This window comes from Larimichthys crocea, chromosome XVI (genome assembly GCF_000972845.2).
Source record: "Larimichthys crocea isolate SSNF chromosome XVI, L_crocea_2.0, whole genome shotgun sequence".
Classification (NCBI taxonomy): domain Eukaryota; kingdom Metazoa; phylum Chordata; class Actinopteri; family Sciaenidae; genus Larimichthys; species Larimichthys crocea.
Genome location: NC_040026.1, coordinates 16,303,567 through 16,324,319, shown reverse-complemented (window position 1 = coordinate 16,324,319; position 20,753 = coordinate 16,303,567). Strand labels below are relative to the sequence as shown.

The 20,753-nt window shown below is 39.8% G+C and overlaps 1 protein-coding gene across 7 annotated transcripts in view; it reads right to left on the bottom strand.

Moving 5' to 3' along the window:
* Nucleotides 1-8,537: 8,537 nt before the first annotated feature.
* Nucleotides 8,538-20,753, bottom strand: part of pax2b (paired box 2b) — a 30,480-nt gene continuing 18,264 nt past the window's right edge. For 4 of the 7 annotated variants that reach the window (XM_027289098.1, XM_027289100.1, XM_027289099.1 and 1 more), the window contains exons 8-10: nt 13,755-13,856; nt 11,705-11,791; nt 8,538-10,547 (exon numbers count right to left, since the gene is read on the bottom strand). In XM_027289098.1, coding sequence (XP_027144899.1) covers nt 10,426-10,547; nt 11,705-11,791; nt 13,755-13,856 — 311 coding nt within the window. In that variant the 3' untranslated portion in view covers nt 8,538-10,425. Of the gene's footprint in view, nt 10,567-11,704; nt 11,792-13,754; nt 13,857-20,753 lie in introns of all 7 variants that reach the window. The other 3 variants (XM_027289101.1, XM_019253573.2, XM_010742043.3) reach the window with 1 other exon arrangement.

The window sequence follows — 20,753 nt, the reverse complement described above, 5'->3', positions numbered from 1 at the left end:
ACCATCGCATCTGTCATTTGTTGAAAACACTGAAATTCACATCCTGTCACCTCCTAACAGCCACGTTAGTTCTGTTTCATCGTGACCACATCAACAAACCGTAACCAAGTTTTCAGTCACTTAACTTAGTAAGTGACAGACCTGAAAAACACCCATGAATTGTTTTTGTAATTCATATTGGGTCATTTTTTACCGGAACAACTTACTGATTTTGGTTTGTTTCCATTCCTTCATTAAGCATCCTACCTTACATACATTTCCACATAAATTCTGTCATTTATATATGAGGACTTTGTTTTTTTTTCTAATTTGTGCTTGTATTCTTGTCACATTTCTGCCACATCTCAGGAAGGAAGTTTGTTGCCCGTGGTGGACATGCTTTACACTCTGAGGGTTATTTGCAATTTATGCTAGTTTAAAATTCAGGCTCCATCCAGATAGGAAGGAAGAAAATCAGCTGTACTGTAACGCTTTCCCTTTTCTGGCCTGATTGACTCTGATATCACCAGTGCCTCTAAAATAAAATGCCCATGTGTCCCTGTAAACACACAGCATTTGTTCTGAGGCAGAGTGGCACAGCAGAGCGAAGCAGAGCTCCTCTCCAGCAGCACTGAGCCTGGCCGAGCCAGGGATAAGTAAATGAATAAATAGGCTGATGTTGAATTTTCCCCTCACTTGCCTCCACTGAACCAAATAGGATCTACGTAATTTATAATGCTGTTAGGGAGGCGGCTCTCTCTCTAACCGAGGTGTCTGTCACCTCACATGCAGGAGGCCTCTCAGTGCCAGATGGAAGACCTGCAGCACCCTGACATCCTGCTTTGCTATTCCACACACCGGCCCAAAGGCTAAGTGACATCAAGCCTCATTATTGTCTCACATGCCACATTTGTAACTGGTTAGCGAGCAAATTGTGATAAAATAGGCTGATGCCCTTTCTGAGCGTCTCTGGCTGCACAAGGCTGGACTGTCCGCAATGTTGGGAATCACATCGGAGTGGAAGAAAAGAGAGGATGAGAGGTGCTTTTTGTGGGGGGAGGGGAAAAAACACAGGTTTTCTTCTTTATTGTACACTATTTATGTAACAGACACTTCACATCAAAAAATTGATGACAGGGGTCCTGATATCACTCTGGAAGAGGAACGATGAGCTCAAATACTTTTATCACCCAAAAAATGATGAAAAATAACATTGAGTTTGCAGGATCAATAACTCCAGAGCCTGTTCAGTCTGTGCTATAAGCCCTGCGCTACCATTTTTATGCATAGTATTTCTTAATGCATGACATCTCTATGCTGTCTCCGGTGAGCTACTGCACGTTCATTCCTGTCCCTCAGTCTACAGTTTTTTTTTTCTTTTCCTTTTTTCAATCCACGCACAGAAATAATGAGGAGGAAAATCTCTTGCTTGCTCAACCTCAAATTGGCGAAATGAAAATCTGTCTTAAACAAGGGAAAGACCCCCATGGCGTCTGGGTCTACCGTTTCTGTCACATATATTCCTTGGAGGTTTCTGTGACAAAACACAGAAAGTTGCTTTGTCCCTCCTTTGTCACGTTACACCCCTTACCCATAGTTTTTTTTTTTTTCCCCTTCCTGTTGTCTGGCTGTCTGTGCTGTCAGCCCATAGCCTGGCACCTGCTCTCATGTTCCTAATTAGTCTCATTTAATTAATTATTACTGCAGCACATCTTCTTATTTCTGGCTTCCTCTGGATTGCATCGCCTTTGTTTTAAACTTGTAGGGAATATCAGCTCTCAGAAAGGTGCCGCTCAGTTTGGGTTGTGACCACATGCCGGTGTGTGGATTTAACATACTTTCTGGATGATCGACTCACAACAAGGTGTTTATTTGAAGCATGTTGACGTGCACAGCAAAGAGAGGATTGGATGAGGAATACCTGTGTTAGTTTCTCTGTGTTTCCCGTTTCATAAAAGTGCTTTCTAATGCTGTTAGGACAGGTGAAGATGTTGTTGTTTTGCTGTGGCTTGTTGTGTCATCTCAGGTAAGGAATACCTGATGGCATAAGCAGCTTCCCAGCTGCCACTTCATCCTCCTGTTACACTGGGATGCACAATGTGCTAAAGAAAGGTTTCATTAAATATTTACCACCTGATCAACACAACACAATAGGGAAAGATCAGACCTTTGACTGAATAGGTCAACCAAGACTCATTGAGTTTCAAGCAGAGAAAATAAACCCTATCAGCCGCGGGGAGACAATAGACGCCCTGTTACATTCTCTCGGAAATCCTCATGAACTTTTAGAAATGTTTCTTTTTACACTACCTGTTGTACTTTGACTTGACGTCATCCCCTTAAGCAGTATTCTTTCAGACTGGCTGATTGATTTACAATTTTAAAAGTCAGTTTGAAGTAAAGAATTGCTTGTTTGTGTGACTGTAATGGAGATAATGTAAAAGAAAAGTAAAAGAGTCTCTTTGGGGATAAACTAGAGTTTATTAAATAGAGAAAATACATGCAGGACAATGTGATTTTCCATTTTGAGCGTTTTAATCCATTTAGGCCAATAAAGGGCAAACTATTTAACGCTATATCACCCTGAAAGATATCAATCATCCAGCTGTACAGAAGTTTCATATTAAGCTCTCATATGTTAAAAAAGCTGGCCTGATTCTCTCAGTCACTTACAACACCAGTAATTAGCCCCACTGCAGTGTTGTGTTGTTATGTTTGGGGATTAATGAAAGGTGATTGCTCGGCCATATGGACTAAAAGCTCACAGAGTTTTGAGAAGTGTTTATGGATAAACTGTAAAGTCTGTGAATTTACAGTAAAGTACCGAAGCGCTTTAAACAAGTACAAAAAAACTTAGATCTGTGGTTCCACATGGAGGTCGGGACCCTTACAAGAGTTCCACAAGATGAGTCAAAAGGTCATAGATGATTAGAGAAGGTAGAACATTAAAAATAACAAAAGAAAAAAACATTTTTCTTGGTCAAACTTTCTCTAATCTCGTGAAATACTGCAATTTTTTTGAAACGTGAAACGTCTTTGACTTACCTGCTCACAACTTACACAAATGCCTGGACCACGAAGATGGTTGCTTCGAGTTAAGGGGACAAAGCAAAAGAGGTTAGAAACCATCATATCAGATACATTTATTCACCTAACAGGGGTTATGTTGTTCTTTGGGATGTGTGACCTGACTCGTTGGAGCCTTTTTTCGCTGCTGTCGGCCAATCAGCTGACGCAACACACAGGGACCGATTTTGTTTCCTCAGTGACATCGGTGTTGAAATTTTCTCCGAGCATGACAATTGAATTTCTTTTCTTTCTTTCTTTTTTTTTTTTTTCAAACGCAACAGCCGTCGCAACAAAAATATTTGTCTGCCTCGCGAATAATTACATTTTCTCCTGTTTTGATTGGGCGGGGGGGGGGGGGGGGGGTTTGGACCTGTTTATGGAGAGGAAATGACAAGAAGTCGAGTTGACAGGCCTGGAGTGAGACGTTAAATGCCCCTTGCTGCTCTGGTAATTAATAAATAAAATACCAGGGGAGTCCTGTCATGGCTTCCTCTATGACAGGGGCTGTCTCCAGCGCCTAAAGCATTAAATGACCAATTCCTGTCAGGCTAACTTCCACTGCACTCCCTTGGCACCTCTCTCTCTCCTCTCTCCCTCTCTCTCTCACACACTGTCTCTCTTTCTCAAAGAGAGCTACTTTGCTCTCTTTGCTCGGGTTTTTCAGCGACTGTGGCTCTGTTCATTTCTGCTGAATTAATTGGTCCCTGAATGAATTTGTTGACAGGGCAATTCATCATGTGTTTGGCCTGACAGTGACTGGGGGTGTTGGAGTGTGGTGGTAGTTGGGTGGTGGGTGGGGGGGGGGGGCTGCAGGAGAAGCTAGGGTTATAGGGGGGAAAGGATGGGGGTTGATGATTGTGCCCTCTCTTCTACCCGCTTCTATTATTCCCCCTTTTTTCGGGCTAACAGGAATAGGCCTGCATCAAATTCCACTTTTTTTTTTCCCCCCCTTCGCTTCCCTCTGAATATTTCCTCAGCTCCCCTCGGTTGCAAACAAACACGCCTGGCTGACAGATCCAGCTGATTAGGGAGCTCTTCTGTCTGCTTTGGAGGATATCCTCATTACTGGCCAGTCAGGTAGCAAGCCCCGTTAGCCCAGGACCACCAGCGCCTGTTATGTGGGACCTGACACGTTCACTAAGAGAGGTGCATTGCATTAGGCTTTAATTGCATCATGTATCACAAAATAGCCATTAGGGTAATTATTTACTGGTGAAGGGTAAATGAGGTTTGGCGCTGGGCTGAGCCAGCCAGGCAAGCTAGACTCTTTTTGGCAGAGGAGTGGCGCTCACCTATACGCTAACAGATCTAATCGCTGGTCATTTGCTTCATTTGGAAAATATCCTGTCATCCAAACCCCCACTGCAACCCCCTCCCCTTCCCTGTTTTTGTCCTTTTTTTCTCACACTCGCTTTCAGTCAAGCAGGGCACTTATTATGTCCAATCAATCAATGCTCACTCATTAGGAACCTCCCCTCAAGTATCCTCTGGATGGCCTCACACAGCAAGAGTCAAAAATTACCTCATAATTGCTGCTCAGGCATCATAACAAGCTAGGCTGCCCCAGTGACACGGCCATACAAACAGGTCTTACACAGGAATTGATGGATACTGGAGAATCGTATTATATATTGCCATATCCAATTAGATACAGCACATAAAGCAGCAGATCTATTCCCTCTTTTCATAACGTCCAAACCAGTGCTCGGATATAAAGACGTGAAATGCATTTTCATATTTTCTCCACGGCCCCCCTCGTCTTGGTATGTCACTGCAAATGATAACATCCTGAGGATTTATTGTACATTTGACACACCAGTAACCAAATTATAATTCAGTTGCTGCGGCATATTCATAGTACCACTGTACAAATCGCACAGAGAGGGTGTTCAGTCAGCATGTATTAGTGCGGAGCAGCTCAGAAAGGTCAACAGTTAAGTTCTGACGCTGTGGTTTGGGAGTTATGCATGACGAGGTTCACTGTTATATTACCTGAAACAGAAAGAGGAGTTAAAACTATATTTTAATACCACACGAAGAGCTCCAACTTTCTTTGAAAAAACTGAATGACAAACAGTGTTTAACGGGTCGTGGGTTTTCAAGATCAATCGTTCCATATGTACATGTTTTTGTCTCAACTTTTGAGGCGTAATAATTCAATTTCCTCAGGAGCGATCCATACAGAATGAGGACTACACATTAAGATAATTACTGCTTATCCAATGAGGAGTAATAACATTAACGTCACAGTTAAGTACAGAGTTTAAAAAAAAAAAAAAAAGTTGAGTATAAAAAGATGAATTAAAAATCAGAGCTGCAGCAGCGGCCTGTTTCGCATATAAAAATGTGCAGTAAATCAAGTTTTCAGCACTCGTGCATTAACTTGATTACTGAACTGAGTTTTTCTGAATATAAATATCTTGTTTTTAAGATTCATATGTAAGCTTACACTTCGATTTAGTCAATCCGAGATAATCAATTGTGCTTTTACAGTTGATTTTTAGCTGAATGTTTCATGAGCAAAGACAGTGACATGTGCCGATAAGAGCCAATCAGATCACCCCACCGCTCTCACATATATATATATATACACACACACACACACACACACACACACACACACACACACACACACACACACACAGTAAATAATTTATATATTTATATTCCAGAGGATGCTGTTGTCATCTGGCATGCTGCAGTCAATTTGAGCTTGATTGACAGATACATCCAGGTTCACAGTTTATTGGTTTCGGAGGAGAGAGCCAGATATGCCAATTTAGACAGGAAAGTGACAAAAAAGTTTCCATCTAAATAGAATAATTCTGCTTCTGGGAATTCTCAGCTGGGGAGAGAGGAAAGAGTCAAGCTCCCTTTTTTTTTTTTTTTTTTCTTTCTCCACCCCCTTCCTCCTTTATAACAAGGGCTGTGAATGACAAACATATACGACAGTTAGGGGCTGACAGAACATCAGCTTTTGATGCTTCACAGGGGAGCTATGAAATAAACAACAGGCAGAGAAATTGAATTACAAAGCAAAAAGAGGGTCTCTCCACGTGGACCCAGAGGCATCAGAGTGCACCAAAAAAAAACAGCTCAGCACTGTATGTTTTATAGGAGCTCATTTTCTCATTTTACAATGTTGAAATCTGAAGGAAAACATGATGGAAGGATAGAAATTGAGTATTCTACCTCATGAACTATCCACGCAGGAGGGTAAAAGCCACACTTTTGCCTTTAAGACAAGATTAGAAATAGTGTTTGGACCTAGAAATGAATGTGTGACTTAACATCTTAAAAAGCTCAACAACTGTATTATACACTCCCATTCTGTCTGACATCATTTCAAATGTACACTGCTGCTTTATTGCCCCAAATCCTTTGCAAATCGCGCAGTGCTAATCAGGACAGTGTCCACTTGTTGTAAATCAATAATGATATAACTAAGTCATACAAGGCGGGCGGTGGCAGGAGGGATTACGGAGCAAAGAAAGAGTGAAAATAAGCTCTAAGAGGGATTTCATGCATAAATCTCTCCCTGCAACTTAGCACAAATTGAATTCAGGCACACTGCTAGAAAAATTAATTCAGCTTTACAAAGCGAGGAGAGGTTAAACACTTTATGTGCTGCTCAGTGATCCAAATCATGGAGAAAACATTTAGAGGCATTCTCACTGTAGCCCCCCCACACCGTGCACCATGTGATCTTTATACCTGAAAGGTAAATACATTTATTTCAAAATAGTCTCATTAGCTACCTGAATCCATTGTGTTTATTTTGGATTTTATTTAAACCCTTCAACAATGAGGAAATAACTTATTTGTCATAACATGGTAACACTTTATTTGTGTAGTGTAGTATGGGTCTTGATGTGCTGTAGCAGTCCCTTTGATTTGACTCCTGTTGTGTGTTTATTAGGGAACAGATTTTTTCAAATATATCAAAATGTGCATTTTCAGTTATTATTTTGGGTATGATTACAGCTTCCACAACTGTTTTGCAGCATTTGAAAAAAGCTATAGCTCCACATGCAGTAGTAGAGATTGTATCCATCCATCCTGTTCACTTGATTAAAAAGTAGTTTGGAAGATGGGATCTTTTTTTTTCTTTCTTTTTTGGACCTATATGAAGATCGATGGAGTTTGTTAAGATGCCAACATATTTTCATTTTGTTGCGATTGCGTCGCCTATAACCTATCTTTTATTTCTCAGATATTGTAATAATGTAAACTCCTGTATCCTGAGAGAATTTCTTACTGCCATGTACCAAACATTTCTTCTCCTATCAAACATGTAACGTGTGTATAATCAGATAATATAAAACAGTATAATTTAATAAAATTATGAATAATGTTGCATGTGTGTTATATTTGTTAATTATATTAATATTACCATGATTGTGTTGTCAACAAAGTAGTTATCCATCCACCCATTTTCTTTTATCGCTTAGCTTTATCGTGGGCAGAGTATTTATTTCTTAATAAATAGTTCTTCAAGCTGCTGAATACCATGAGATGCAGCTGAAAGCTCCAGGAGAAATCTTCAGTTATAAATTTGGACTTGTTTTTAGTCAAACTCATCTTTCTGAGGTCAAATATGAACCTTTGAATTTAACAGATTCATATAAACAGTTAATAAATATTTTATAGCACAACATAAAGCTGTTTTTAATATGTGAAATCATCTATTGTTAAATGTTTTGTTCTGTGTTACCAATCATTCAGTTATAATTGTTGACAAATAAAGTCCTAAACCCATAAAAATGTCTTTATATTTGCTTACAACTACATGACAGGAAGTATTCAGATCCTTTACTTCAGTAAACACTGAAAGAAATATTCCATTAGAAATAAAAATCTCAAAACAGTTTCATCTATAATAACACATCATATTTTATGAGCTGAACATATATTTTCTTGTTAAATATTTACTTGCAAAGTAACTTTAATTGTTTGAGATGGAGTAAAAAGTTCAATATTTCCCTCTGAAATGTGGTGAAGTGGAAAATGACAGCACACAGGTACAAATACCTGGATGTACTTTTCCACCACTGTGTACTTACAGTGTTTATATACTAGAGGTTTAAATAGTGTTACCTTTAACTTAATATTACTGTAATCAAGCTTATGAAAGATATGTTAAGAGCTAAAATCCAAGAAACAGGATTTCTGAGGACCATCTGGTCGAGTTTTGTTTTTAATATTAAAATATTTGTGTTCAAATTATAGAGGATCATTTTCATCTGTTGGTTATTTTTCAATAAACTTGTCTGTTGTCTGATCAACAGTCCAAAAAACAACTTAGAATCATATAAAACAGTGAAAATCCTCACATTCGAGAAGCTGAAATCAGAAAATTGTAAAGCTATTTTCATAATAAGTAACTTAAATGATGAATCAATATCTATGAAATGTTGTTGATTAATTGTTTTTCCTTTCAGTTTCACTCCAGACAGTCAGAAACACCATGCAGCCCCTTTTGCGTAAAAGATTTCAGACACTTTTTATTATTGTACAAGTGAGACCAGCATAATGAAAGTGATAATACCCATGAACATGAAAGACATTTTTTCTTACTGTATTTACAGAGAAGTGTCTTCACATCACACACAAAAAATTCCTTCTACAAAATGAACAATTTGTAAATAACATAACAATTAAATAAACTCCACCTACCTTTAGGTTTACAGCTGAATATGCATATGATGACCATCTCTGCACTGCATAGAATTTATACATATACTTTTCCTCATGAACAACGTGGGTTTTTTCCTAATCATAATAATAATACTGCTCTCATGATGCGGCCTGTAAATAAACATTAACAAGAACTAAGTCTTTGGCAAATGCAAATACATTCACTTGACAGATGAAGAAAAAATCAGTCATTCCAGCTTGATTCAAAGAAACAACTTGGCCTGAAACATGTGAGGGAGCTGAAGTTAGGAGGGAACATGTTTAAGGCATTTAGCTGAAATCTGCTTTCTGACGTTATTAAGAGTCGTCAGAATCATCCAATCAGAGTGAATCTGGACGCTTCTGGGATCAGACTAGACAAATGATGACACTGGTTTGACTTGGGATGGCTGTTATATCCTTTTTTTTTGTGGCGTGTGTGTGTGTGTGTGTGTGTGTGTGTGGTTGAATGCCAAAGACTTAATCAACTTAAATAAAAATGTAGGCTGTGAGAACATAGTAGTGCACGTCAAGGCGGTGACACGATGGGGCCTTGAATTACAGGAAAAAACTGTAAAGAGACTGTAAGTGCCTTTTCAGACTGAGACTTATTAGACTTACAGTCAAGTTTCATGAAATAAAGCAAATATGCATCATCATTTTTCTGCATAATAAACGCTCCAGTGTTGCAAACCTCCAAAAATAGTGCAAAATCAACAGAAAACAAAAAAAACACACAGGGTTCTGCCTGATGACCTCTTGTATCCTGACAAATAAGAAGTAGTAAAACACTAGCCAAGCAGTCTGCAGTTTAGTCGTTACGAATTATAAAAATGAAATAAAAAAATTATTTTAAGAATATATTTACTAGTTTCTTGAAATCTTGCAAATAGTGGCGGGCCATGGTGATATATTGTCATGGCTCCCTCTATTTCTCAAACGGATGTTTCTTTATTAATTTCATTTTCATTTTTACATCTTGATTGTGTATCACAGAGAACATGTCCTAATCTTCTCATGGCATCAAAAGCGATCGATTTTTACTCATGCTGGATGTTTGGTCGGTGACTGTTCAGATGGATTTTTAGAACAAAACAAAACAAAACAAAAAAAAAAGAAACACAATGTTAGCCTGCCGCAGTCTGCATGTGCTGCTGCTAATCTCCTCTGATCGCACTGCCATCTGAATCGAGAAAGAGACGAATGGAAGAAGGAACAAAAAAAAAAGGCTGCTGCTACATTTTAAGCTCCGGACAGCGTCCCTGCTGAGAGCCGTCAAGAAAAGGAATGTACAGTATTGATCCATGATGGGATGAAACTGTGACACTGCTACAGCTGGAGGAAAACAAATCTGATATTTTTGTTTTCAGTCTTTTGCTTTTTTTTTTTGTTTGTTTCTCCTTTTCTTTTTTTTGTTTCAAACCACTGAAATTAGCCACAGTTTTCATCATGTGTGAGTGAGTAGTGACTCTCAGTGTCTCTTCTGGTGATGTCTTGTAGATTTATCTTCTTTTTTTGGGGGGAGGGTGAGGGGCTTTGAGTGTCCAAAAAAACAAAAAAAGCTTTGACGAGGAGAGAGAGAGGAAGAGAAGTCATCTGGGATCCTCCAAAAAAAAACAAAATAAAAAACGTCAAGTTTCTCATTGTGTGAGCCGGGAACATTTTATGCGCAGTTGCTCAGTGTCCAGTGGACCATGCTGCTCACACCGGGGCAATATGGAGGCTAAGGCCATGGTCCTGCAGGTTGATTTGGTTTCCATGGTAACTAGTGACGGTCATAGGCAGTGGCAGCAGTGGGAGGGGCGGAGCCTCTTGATGCGGCACTATAATAATAAGGGGAACCTGAAAGTTAACAGAAGAACGAACCATTTGAAACAACAACAACAAATACAGTTTTTACTGCCATTCACCAAACTTAGTGTCATTATTATTGGTTTTAATTTTTAGGCTGCTGCTTTACACATTTGTGGTTAATTGACCGTTGCCCACACCCTTTTTTAATCATTTTTGAGACAGGCCGAAGCATGTTTCTCATTTCAAGCCAGCTTCTGCCAATTCTACAGGCTGAAACGACATTTGTTTGCAGATTTTAGCTGCTCTAGCGAGCTAATTCAGCGAATGTCAGATCCATTCATGGCTGAAAACATCATTTCCAGCTTGACTTTTTAATATTACCAGACGATTCACTGTAAGAGGAGAATCTTGTTTACTTATAATACTTCCATATTCTTATTACTATACGATATACCACTGTTTTAAATTGATCAAATTGTAGGCGCGTACAGAAACAGGCTAAATCACCTCGCTATGATTGTACCTGTGTGATTATACGTGATAATTCAAATGAATTGAATCAAACTGAATTTAAGATGCACTAAAGGGCTGCAAAAGTTAACTTAACTAAATAAAGAGACTGTTGTGTTGTAGTGTGGAGAGCTAGTTAGCCTAGTTTTACAAGTATCATTCAGATATTTGTATAGGCCTCAACCTGTTTGGTTGCTTAGCTCACAAAATTGGTTGTATTTAAATGTTATGTTGGGAAAAGGAAAATGCTTTTAGGAAGACGACTAACTGATATGTTTGAAAAAATGTAGTGCTGTCGTAGGAAACAAACATTCCCTAAATCATTGAAGAGGATGACAGAGCCACTAACCAGCTTTCGTACAGAGGGTCTACTAGTCATAAGAGGGTCTTTTTAGGTAACCTGTAACCTCACGTGATAATGCAGTTAGTTACTGATATGCTCCTGACATAAGTGATACTTAGTTACTCTAAATAGTGAGCTAGTTAGCAGGGCATGCTATCTTATTTCAGCCCCCTCGCACATCGCTTTGGCATGTGGGGAAACCCAAAGCTTGAAATCCTAAGCCTGCCGTGCCTGGTAACGGTTGCTAAGGCTACAATTGGATGGTTGGCCGTTCAAGGGGGAGGGGTTTAGCGAACAGTCAATTAATCGTTCTCGTCCCGCGTCTGTACTCACTTAGTAATGCTGGGTTGCTGAATCGCCAGGCTTCATTGTAGGTTGTGTACTGTGGATGACTGTAGGGGTTCCCCGAAAACTCACTCCCTGCAAAACAAAACAACAAATCAATTAGCATTTCAATGCATCAAACCATTACCCCTTCACATGCAGTCATTTCTCGTCATTCAAAACAGGATGCAGTTTGAGGGGGAAAATGATAGTCATCGTTGTGCGGCCAGTCAAGCAAGTAATTTATTTCTTTTTCATTTCACTTAAGTTATGCAACACTGAACAATACAGGATGTGACACTGAAGGCGGCTTTCCCTGTCCCATTTATGGATATCTACCCATTCTTCTTCCTCCAGTATATTCCAAACCAGTCTAATAAATACAGAGTGGTAATAAACAGTTTCATGCATACATTTTTGATATGCTGCAATAAATCCTGCATGCCTTTCTTGGAGGAATTTTAACATCTCCAATCTGAACCTCCTCTAGTCTCAGCTCTGGTGTTTGGTGCGACAAAAATTTCACTGCTGGGGAAGTAACTTGGAGCATGTCAGTGAGCACTGCTGTTGGTTCAACACGTTTCTTTCTTTTACGAGACAATAAAGGCGAGATTTTATATGAAGCTGGTGAGAAATGGCTTTGCTTTAACAGTGTTTTGCGCCTGTCACTAAATCTTAGTGGTTGTGTATAGGACGAATGGGTTGTAACACAAAACCACAAGCCATGGGATTAAGGCCCTCATCTTTTGCTTTGTGCCACATAAGAACAAATGGAAAGTAAAAGTATGTTTGACTTGACGCTTTTCCACCGACATGATTTAACAGTTTTATTAGTCAAAATCCAAAAGTAAATCTGCCGCCGGGTGCTACCACAACTCCTTTTGTTTTTACTAGTAGCTGCTCAGTGGACTCAACTGTTTGCAGAAGTCTATATTTTTTAAAATAGCTTTTTTTCACAACAGGAGCAGATAGAAAACTGAAGCACACTCGAAGAGTGTACGCCCACTCTGTACTGAAGTTTATTTAGATTGAGAGGCTAATCTAAATTATCTAATTTAATCATAAGAAATGTTAAGAAATGTGTCTACACTTAGTTTCAAAGCATTATAGTGTACATATGGCAATGGGGAAACAGAAAATGCTGTATCTTACAAATACAGCAAATAAAACAATGCACTTTGACATAATCCTTGTTCCATTTCCCGTGACCTACATTTAAAATATCAATATGTTTGCCGTTTCTTTAAAGATCAGCTGCTAACTAACAGACAAAAACAAATGGCACATTTAATGAAACCTTCTTGGCTGAGGTGATAACGAAACACCTCGTGGCAGCCCTTCATGAAGGAGAAAAGACGAACAGCCAGAGCCAGTGATGGGTTGTGTGATTGGTAAATGATATGCTAACACAGGACACACTTCACTGGTTTCCCCATCCGTGTGGTTTAATCACATTAAAGCAAAATGCCGGCTGTGTTTTGGTGAATATGCGTATGGTGATGCTGGAACTGAAGAAGCGTATAAGCCCAGCACCAAAAACGGATCCCTGCTCTGTTTCCTGGCAGTGAAACACAAGCCTGACCTCCTCAGAGAGACAGCGATTTGAATATTTACCGGGCTCCCATGCCTCTGCCTTTTGACCCTTAACTGTTTGCTGTGAACCTGAACTGCAGGTTAAGTAGAGGAGGGGAAAGGGATATGCTCTGGAGCTCAGAGGCTGGGGAGGGTTGGTAGTGCTGTTTATCGATGCCCGGTGTGAACGGCCATGCAGGGAGATAATGAGCCAATAAGGCAAGAGGGGAAAGCAGGAAGGAAGGGAGACTGTCCTCTCCTGGGTCTCTGATCACTTATTCAGCCTGTCTAATCCAATCATACACACGGAGCTAATATAAGGAAGTGTGCGCCTCTTACTCTGCAGGTCAATATTTATCGCCTCTATGCGTAATTTGGTGCTAAAGTCTCCCCTCTGCTTCTACACCTGTTCGTTTTGAAGGTGATGTCACCTGTTAAACAGACCCCCCAATGACAATACGAAGCAGTGACGTCGTCTCTCACTCACCAGGAACCATTCCAGCGAGCGTAGAGGTTGGGTAGCTGCCCTGGCCTGTCGGGGGAACGTGAGGGGGGTACCCAGGTAAGGTTGTGTTGGCCATATCTCGACCTGGGGAGACAAAATAAAGCAGAACAAAAACCACAACCATCAGCGCTTTTCAGTTTTAACTCGTGACCGGGGGAAATATCCTGATTCCGACAGTCCACTTTGATTGAACGCCGAAGTTTTGTATTAAAATCAAACTTTTTTGGAAGTATTAACAAAATCGCTCTGAATATCAAAAGTACACAACATGCAGACTGGCCCCTTTAAACTGTTAGTAGTGAAAGTATTGTTAGATATGTTGAGATTAGATATGTGGGTGCAACATTTTAAAGATGTAGCAGGTGAGACGGAGCTAATTCAACCTAAATATACTGATTTTATATTTAATATTTACATGTAAGTATAGAAATAAAGCTGTACAATAAAAGTAGTAGTGGAGTAAAGAGGACAATATTTCTCTGTAGTATATAGTATAAAGTAAGTAAAATGAAAGTACCTCAAAATAAAATGTACTTGAGTAAATGTGCCTAGTTACTTTCTACCTTATATAACATTTCACCACTTTTGACAGACATAAATATGATGTTACTATAAACGTCATGACTCATGAATCACCACCACCGCAAGTCAGTCAGCACAACAACGTGATTTTCACTGTAGTTCAGGTTTGTTACCAAACACCAGAAAGCATCAGTCTAACAAGTGAACTAAAAACACGATAACAGCTGCTGCTTTGAGGCAACAGAATACCGGTCGCATAAACATGTCTCCTCATTACACAGTTCAAACTTGTCTAAATATCCCACAAGGCTCCCTTTTTTTTTTTCTTCCCCTCTCTGGCTGAAAAGTCCGAGCACGCTGGCCCCTCTGCAGAGCGTCACCCGTCAGGCTTGCAGATATTCATCCCTGTAATTGAGAGTGACGGTTGGGTCGTCCTCGCTAGCCACAGGGACGTTTGGACAACGGCACGTAACCCCAATCTGCACAGGGGCCGGGGTAAGAGAGGCCCCTGTTATATTGTCAGCTGTGAGGGCCACTTGGACTCAAAGGGGGAAAATCAACTCCCAATGGAGCTTTAATGAGGAACCAGAGGACGAGATTCACTGCAATACCGCAAAATAACTGCTGTCCATGTTGTTGCCTTCACAAAGAAAGTTTAGGGAAACAGAACACCTGTCAAACTACCTACAGGAAAACTTTTTTATTAAGATGATCCAAGACAAAATGAATTCATAGCCTGGTGAGGTGTTGTTTTGTTTTGAAGTGTAGACAGAAGTAATTTTCTTTTTTTCAGCATGGTCAGTTAGATTGTTTTTTTAAATATATATCATTCATACACTGTTTTAGCTTATTGAAAAGGAGATTAGAATTGAAATGAAACTTTTATCTGGTTGAAAATGAAGATCTGGTATTCATAGAGACAGCAGCACAACTCAGTTTAATGTGTCTGTGACACCACTAGAATATTCAAAGAAAACTATTATAGCAGATGACAAAACAAGAAACACCATGCTTCATATACCAAGAACACAACTCAGTGCAACACTTTGCCTTCCAAACATGAAACACATTTATCTGTCTGAATGTCGAAAACTGAATCACGCTGCCGTTTAGCATCGCTAATGAGAGCGTGAACCACGGGCACAATTAGATATTGACTTAAAAATCTGTTTCATACGCGCGCAATATCGTGAGCAACTTTGTTTAATTGAGGGTTGAGTGAATCAATCCTCCGGGTGTTGATGTACCTGCTACTACAGGCTGGCTGCAGTGGGGAGCGGGAGGGTGTCAGGCCTGGAGGTCTGCAAGACACAGACCTGCCAGGGAGGAGGAGGAGGAGGAGGGGGTGGAAGGAGCCTTGTATGGCTCTTTCTTAATGTAGGGTGATGATGGATGGATGATGGTCCTTTTTTTTTGTAAATGGAGGAGAGATACATACAGAGGCAGCACAAGGGAGACGTGTGACCTTCTGGATGTGTCACATGTGTGCATGCGTTATATGTGGACACACATAGCCGAATTATAGAGAAAGTATACCATGTCACATTAATATAAAATCATCAACAAACAGTCAAGTACAGGACTTTGTCGATTGAATAAATTATTTGAGGGTGAATAATTAAGTTAATTTATTTAAGTACAGTACAAGTGCTGAGATATTTTGAATAAAATATTGTGCTTTTTTTCTATTAAATCTATTTTACAGCTACAGTTATTTTGTAGATTATACTATAAAAATAATATTGCATGATCTGCAAATATACTATGATGCAATGCTTCAGATTAAACTACTAAACAATATTTAAAGTACTTAAATTAACTTTTTGCACTCTGACCTGATGCTTCATTAAAGCGCAGCTGATATTTGTGTCATAAAGAAATAAAATGAATACTACACATTGTAAATATTATTATAAGTCTCTAAAAGAGGTAATCCTGTGTAACGGGTGAGTCTTTGCACTGCAGATCTATTTATGTGCATTTTCTTTTATGCAACACAAGTTATGTTCTTTTCATTGTGGCATTTCTGCTTTTTCTTTAATAAATGATCTCAGTACGACTTCTACCACTGTGAATCTATCCAAAAAATTTATTTTTACAGGCAAAACTTGCACTTCTGCATGAGAAAATGTGGATTTTCCCTTAAAACGCATGCCAAAAAAAAAGCACTTTTCCATTAGCGATCATGAATTGTACGATAAAGAAACAATTCAGTCTTATGTTGAACAACTGCTCTCTATTATTTGCAAATCTCAGCGCCGATGGCTGTATTGTATGAGGCCTGGTGAGATGTGTCTTTTGGTTAAAGCGCCTGAGAGACTCGAGGGCTGCGGAGTTAAAGAGCTTTACAGAGAAGAGTGAGGTCATGCCGGACCTTTCATTTATAATAAGAATTAGTTAGCCACAAGCCAGTGCACATAAGTCAAAGGGAGCCGTGGGAGTACTGTAGGTGGGGGGTCCGGCAGGGGTGAGTCCATTGTGTGTGTGTGTGTGTGCGTCTGTGTGTGTGTGTAGACATTGGTAACTATTGTCTAACTGTCTCAGCAAACACTGACCCAATCTTTTCCTCATTATTATTGCAGCAGCTACGGCAGTCGCACATGTTTAATAAAAGTAAATACTCTTATCTCTTCATTACCTCACTTGAAAGAGATGAAATACATAATGAGCACAGGATCCCTGCCGTTACTGTACAGTTCCAAGGGAAACATCTAGTTTAATTTAAAGATATGGCACAACTGAGGATACTGGGGATGAATAAATAAGACTTATTCCTGTACTTTCCCTCTTTAAGTAGTGATTTAGATTCAGATTGGCCGATTGATCCAGTACCAGTGCTGCTGTTTCGTAGTGAAACTAATCAATTTTGAGGCTGTATCACTCACTATACTCTCATACACCATTCATATCTGTGTACATTTTAATGATATTGTTCTCAAAGGTTTATAAAATTTCATCTTTTACAAATCTACAAGCGAATGATGGGAAACTGTATTTAACGTGGGTCGGTCACTTCTAGCCAATACCTGATCAATATTAGCTCCAATACCGATCCAGTGTATTGAATCAGGACATCAATACTTTCAACTTAACCTTCAATGGAGACTTCAAGCTTCATTCTAACCTTAATGAATTTTGGTAAAAGCACTTTTTCTGAAAGGTTTGTACTGCAGTCTGTTGCCATGAACATTTTTTCCATCACTTGTTGACTCTAATAATAATAATCACAGCCTCTGCTGAATCCTGTTTTTGTATATTCCAGGATACAGTTGGCAGTGACTGCCAGCAGCTCTGTGACTGTTGCTTTATGTCCGCTTTAAAGCCCTCTTTCAGAGAGGCGCCGGTTCGGAGAACTCTCTGTACAGCAATGATAGCCTCATTAGCTGCTTCCTAGCCTTTGTTGTTTTTTTTACAACAGAGATGTGTGTCCAGATTCTCATTAAAAGATGGGCTTCTTTATATTGTCTGCTTCCTCTGACAGTCCCCTTAGATTGAACGCCAGCAAATCAAGCTATTTATTTTCCTTTGCCCTCTTTTTCCCTTCCACTGCGAAAATCAATTCAAAGATTTTTTTGGTTTGCCGTTACAAAAGCCTGTTGATTTCCGTCTTAATTTGAGAAGTGGCTTGGAACGGTCGCCGCTGAGCTGGGAATACAGTATTTCCTGCTTTTAATGTGCCTTGAAATATCAGATTTTTTTACACACAAGCAGGTTTGAGTCTTGTGCTTTTGCAGGTATTTGACTAAAAGGTACAAACTGAGAGAGAGACTGACAAACATCATACAGTTTAAACTATTTTGTCGGCTCCTGGTTGTATTGTGAGAAGACAAAGATTCTTTCTCAACCCACAACAACGTGACAGCAAACATTATGCTCGGTTCTTTGCATTAGCATCAGCTCAGTTTCTTAAAACACAAACAGAAAAGCAGGGTGACCTTCTCTTTATTTGGCACAGGAACAAAGTCATTTGTGAATGACTCTTTTGCTTGCAAGAGTATTAAATTTAGCATGACAGGGACACCTTCATGTTTGCTACAACAACAACCAAAAATCTTTGACCTCCATTTTCTAGGCTATATGCAGAATGGGGCAATTTATCACAAGCCAAAAAATCTCAGCACCCTAATTAATTACAACTAAGTAAAGAATGTTTGGAGAGCCAAATTGCTTTAATTCCCCAAACACCGGCTGAAAGTCATTCATTATCAAATGTGTGCTCAAAGGTTAGTTTGCTTTTGTGAAGACGAAATAAGCATTAATTTCAGAGCTTGGGCCTGTGGGGAGACAGGCGAGCGGTTTGTCATGAGGCCACACATCACTGACGGCAGGTTCGCTGTCTGATCTTTGCTCGCTGCTCACTGGACAACGGCAGGTCTTGATACTTTCTGTGTAGTTCACCCCGAGAGCACTTACTCACCTTAATTGCCCGTTAAGTGTGGATAGTTGTGCTTTCCGGGTGAAGTTTTGTTTAGAGGTTTGACAGGAAGGCATAAAGGGAGCGTACGGAGGCAGCTGCTTCAGAAGGAGAAGAAGTGTCATTGACACAAGGGCTTTAAGCCACTTGGAGGCCTCCATTAACAGGCCCAGCAGGGAATATGTTTAAAGAGTCTTCGGTATGCAGTCACTGAGTGGAGATGTGTAAAACTCCCACTGAGTGCTCAAGGGAATCCGCTCAGGCGCTCGAAAGATGCCTCTTAAGTCTGAGGCACCATCAAGAAAACAGGTGGGCTCGGACTAATTTCAGGAAATACAGAAACTCTTTAGTGGACAATTGTCCATATCAAGGCCATCTCTCCATTTATTTCTCAAAATACACACACACACACACACACAAAAAAGTTCAGAGCTCCTCCTTCTGCTATTCATAAATTCACCCACGGCTCACACTATTTGAATTTTAAGCAGTTTGAATGAACAAGAATAAGAAGCACTTGAGATGAAATCCATCTCTCGAAAGGGAATTCATCAAAGAAATTACTTCCCATATCAACAATAGAAATTACCTCACAATATGCAATTGTCCTATCCACATATTCATGGAACCCTTTGGTGTTTTTATGGGGTAAGAGGGACTATTTAGCCGGTAATACAGCATTAATGTGGAGGAGAGGAAGAAAGAAAAAAAAAAAGTGTTTTAATGGAAGTGGCTTCTTGCCTCTGAATTTCGATGATGTGCACAATGCCTTTAAATCCCTTTCTTATTTGAGCCTGCTTTGCAGGTACTTTTGAGCCTTAATAGGATAAGCAGAGGACACAAAAGATTTCTATCTCTCAAGTCTTTCACTTCACTGAGAATCCCGATCTCTGGCAATGAGCACTTCATGAATCATTCATTTTTAATAGATTATGCAAATTCCAGGAACATAAAATCAACAAGATCAATAACTGCAGGCGCTTTAATTGGTGTACGAAAACATTTTAAGGATGAACATAATCTCCAGTTCTTTCCCCCGTAAAGACACAATTAATTTGAAATTGGATCTGGGCCTAAATACTGAAGATAATTTACTACTTTTTGCATGGCTTAAAATTCCTCTGGTAGGCTTATCGCTGGCAAGTAAACTGTAATACTCAGCCATTAGAGAGACCACACACCTGAATATCACCTAATATCCACACAGGCAAGCGCTGAGGGAAAACCAAGCAGAGGAGCCACTAACTAAATACTAATTACCAAAGTGGAAGTGATGTTTGTTCCATTAGTTTGACCTCTGTTTTCTGTTTTTTTTTTATTCTCTACCACCAGAAAAGGGCACGGAATAAACTTATTTACTGACACAAAAGCAAATAATGTGCTTTTCATACGTGCGCGCACACACGCACACTGATATGCATACAATCCCATCTTTCTTTCTCTACATGTCTCTTTGCACCTGTTAAGCAGTAAGGAGACCCTCTCTGCAGAGACCATCTAAAGTATCCCAGGTGCAAACAAAGCCGCCTGCAGAACCAGACCTGCTTTCTACGGAGGCCATCAGTGCACAAAGGACAAACACACACCTTTCTTCTCAGGAGGCCTGCCTTACAGGGGAAATCTACCTCCCACATATTAATGAGAAAAGGGCCCTTTCTTTTCTCATAAGGCTGCTTGGCTATCATCTGAGAAGGGGGGCTGCTGCAATTTTCAATCACCCTGTCCTCCCCCACGCAGAACTCGTTGCCTTTGATGGCTGCTGCATAATTATATGAATTTTAATAAAAGCTCTGTATATTAATCTCAGGCCCCCGACAGTCATCGTAAACTTTCAGTAAACTTAACCTTCTTCTTGGTAATAACACGGCAACAACGAAACAATATTTCAATTAGCCAGGCAGTCATTAACTGTGACAAGGAGAGGAGACGACGAGAGGGGGGGAGAGAAAGAGAGAAAGAGGGAGAGAGAGAGAGAGAGAGAAAGAGAGATAGGGAGGGTGAAATAAATGATCATGGTGTTAGAGTTAGGCGGCAGAAATGCCAGA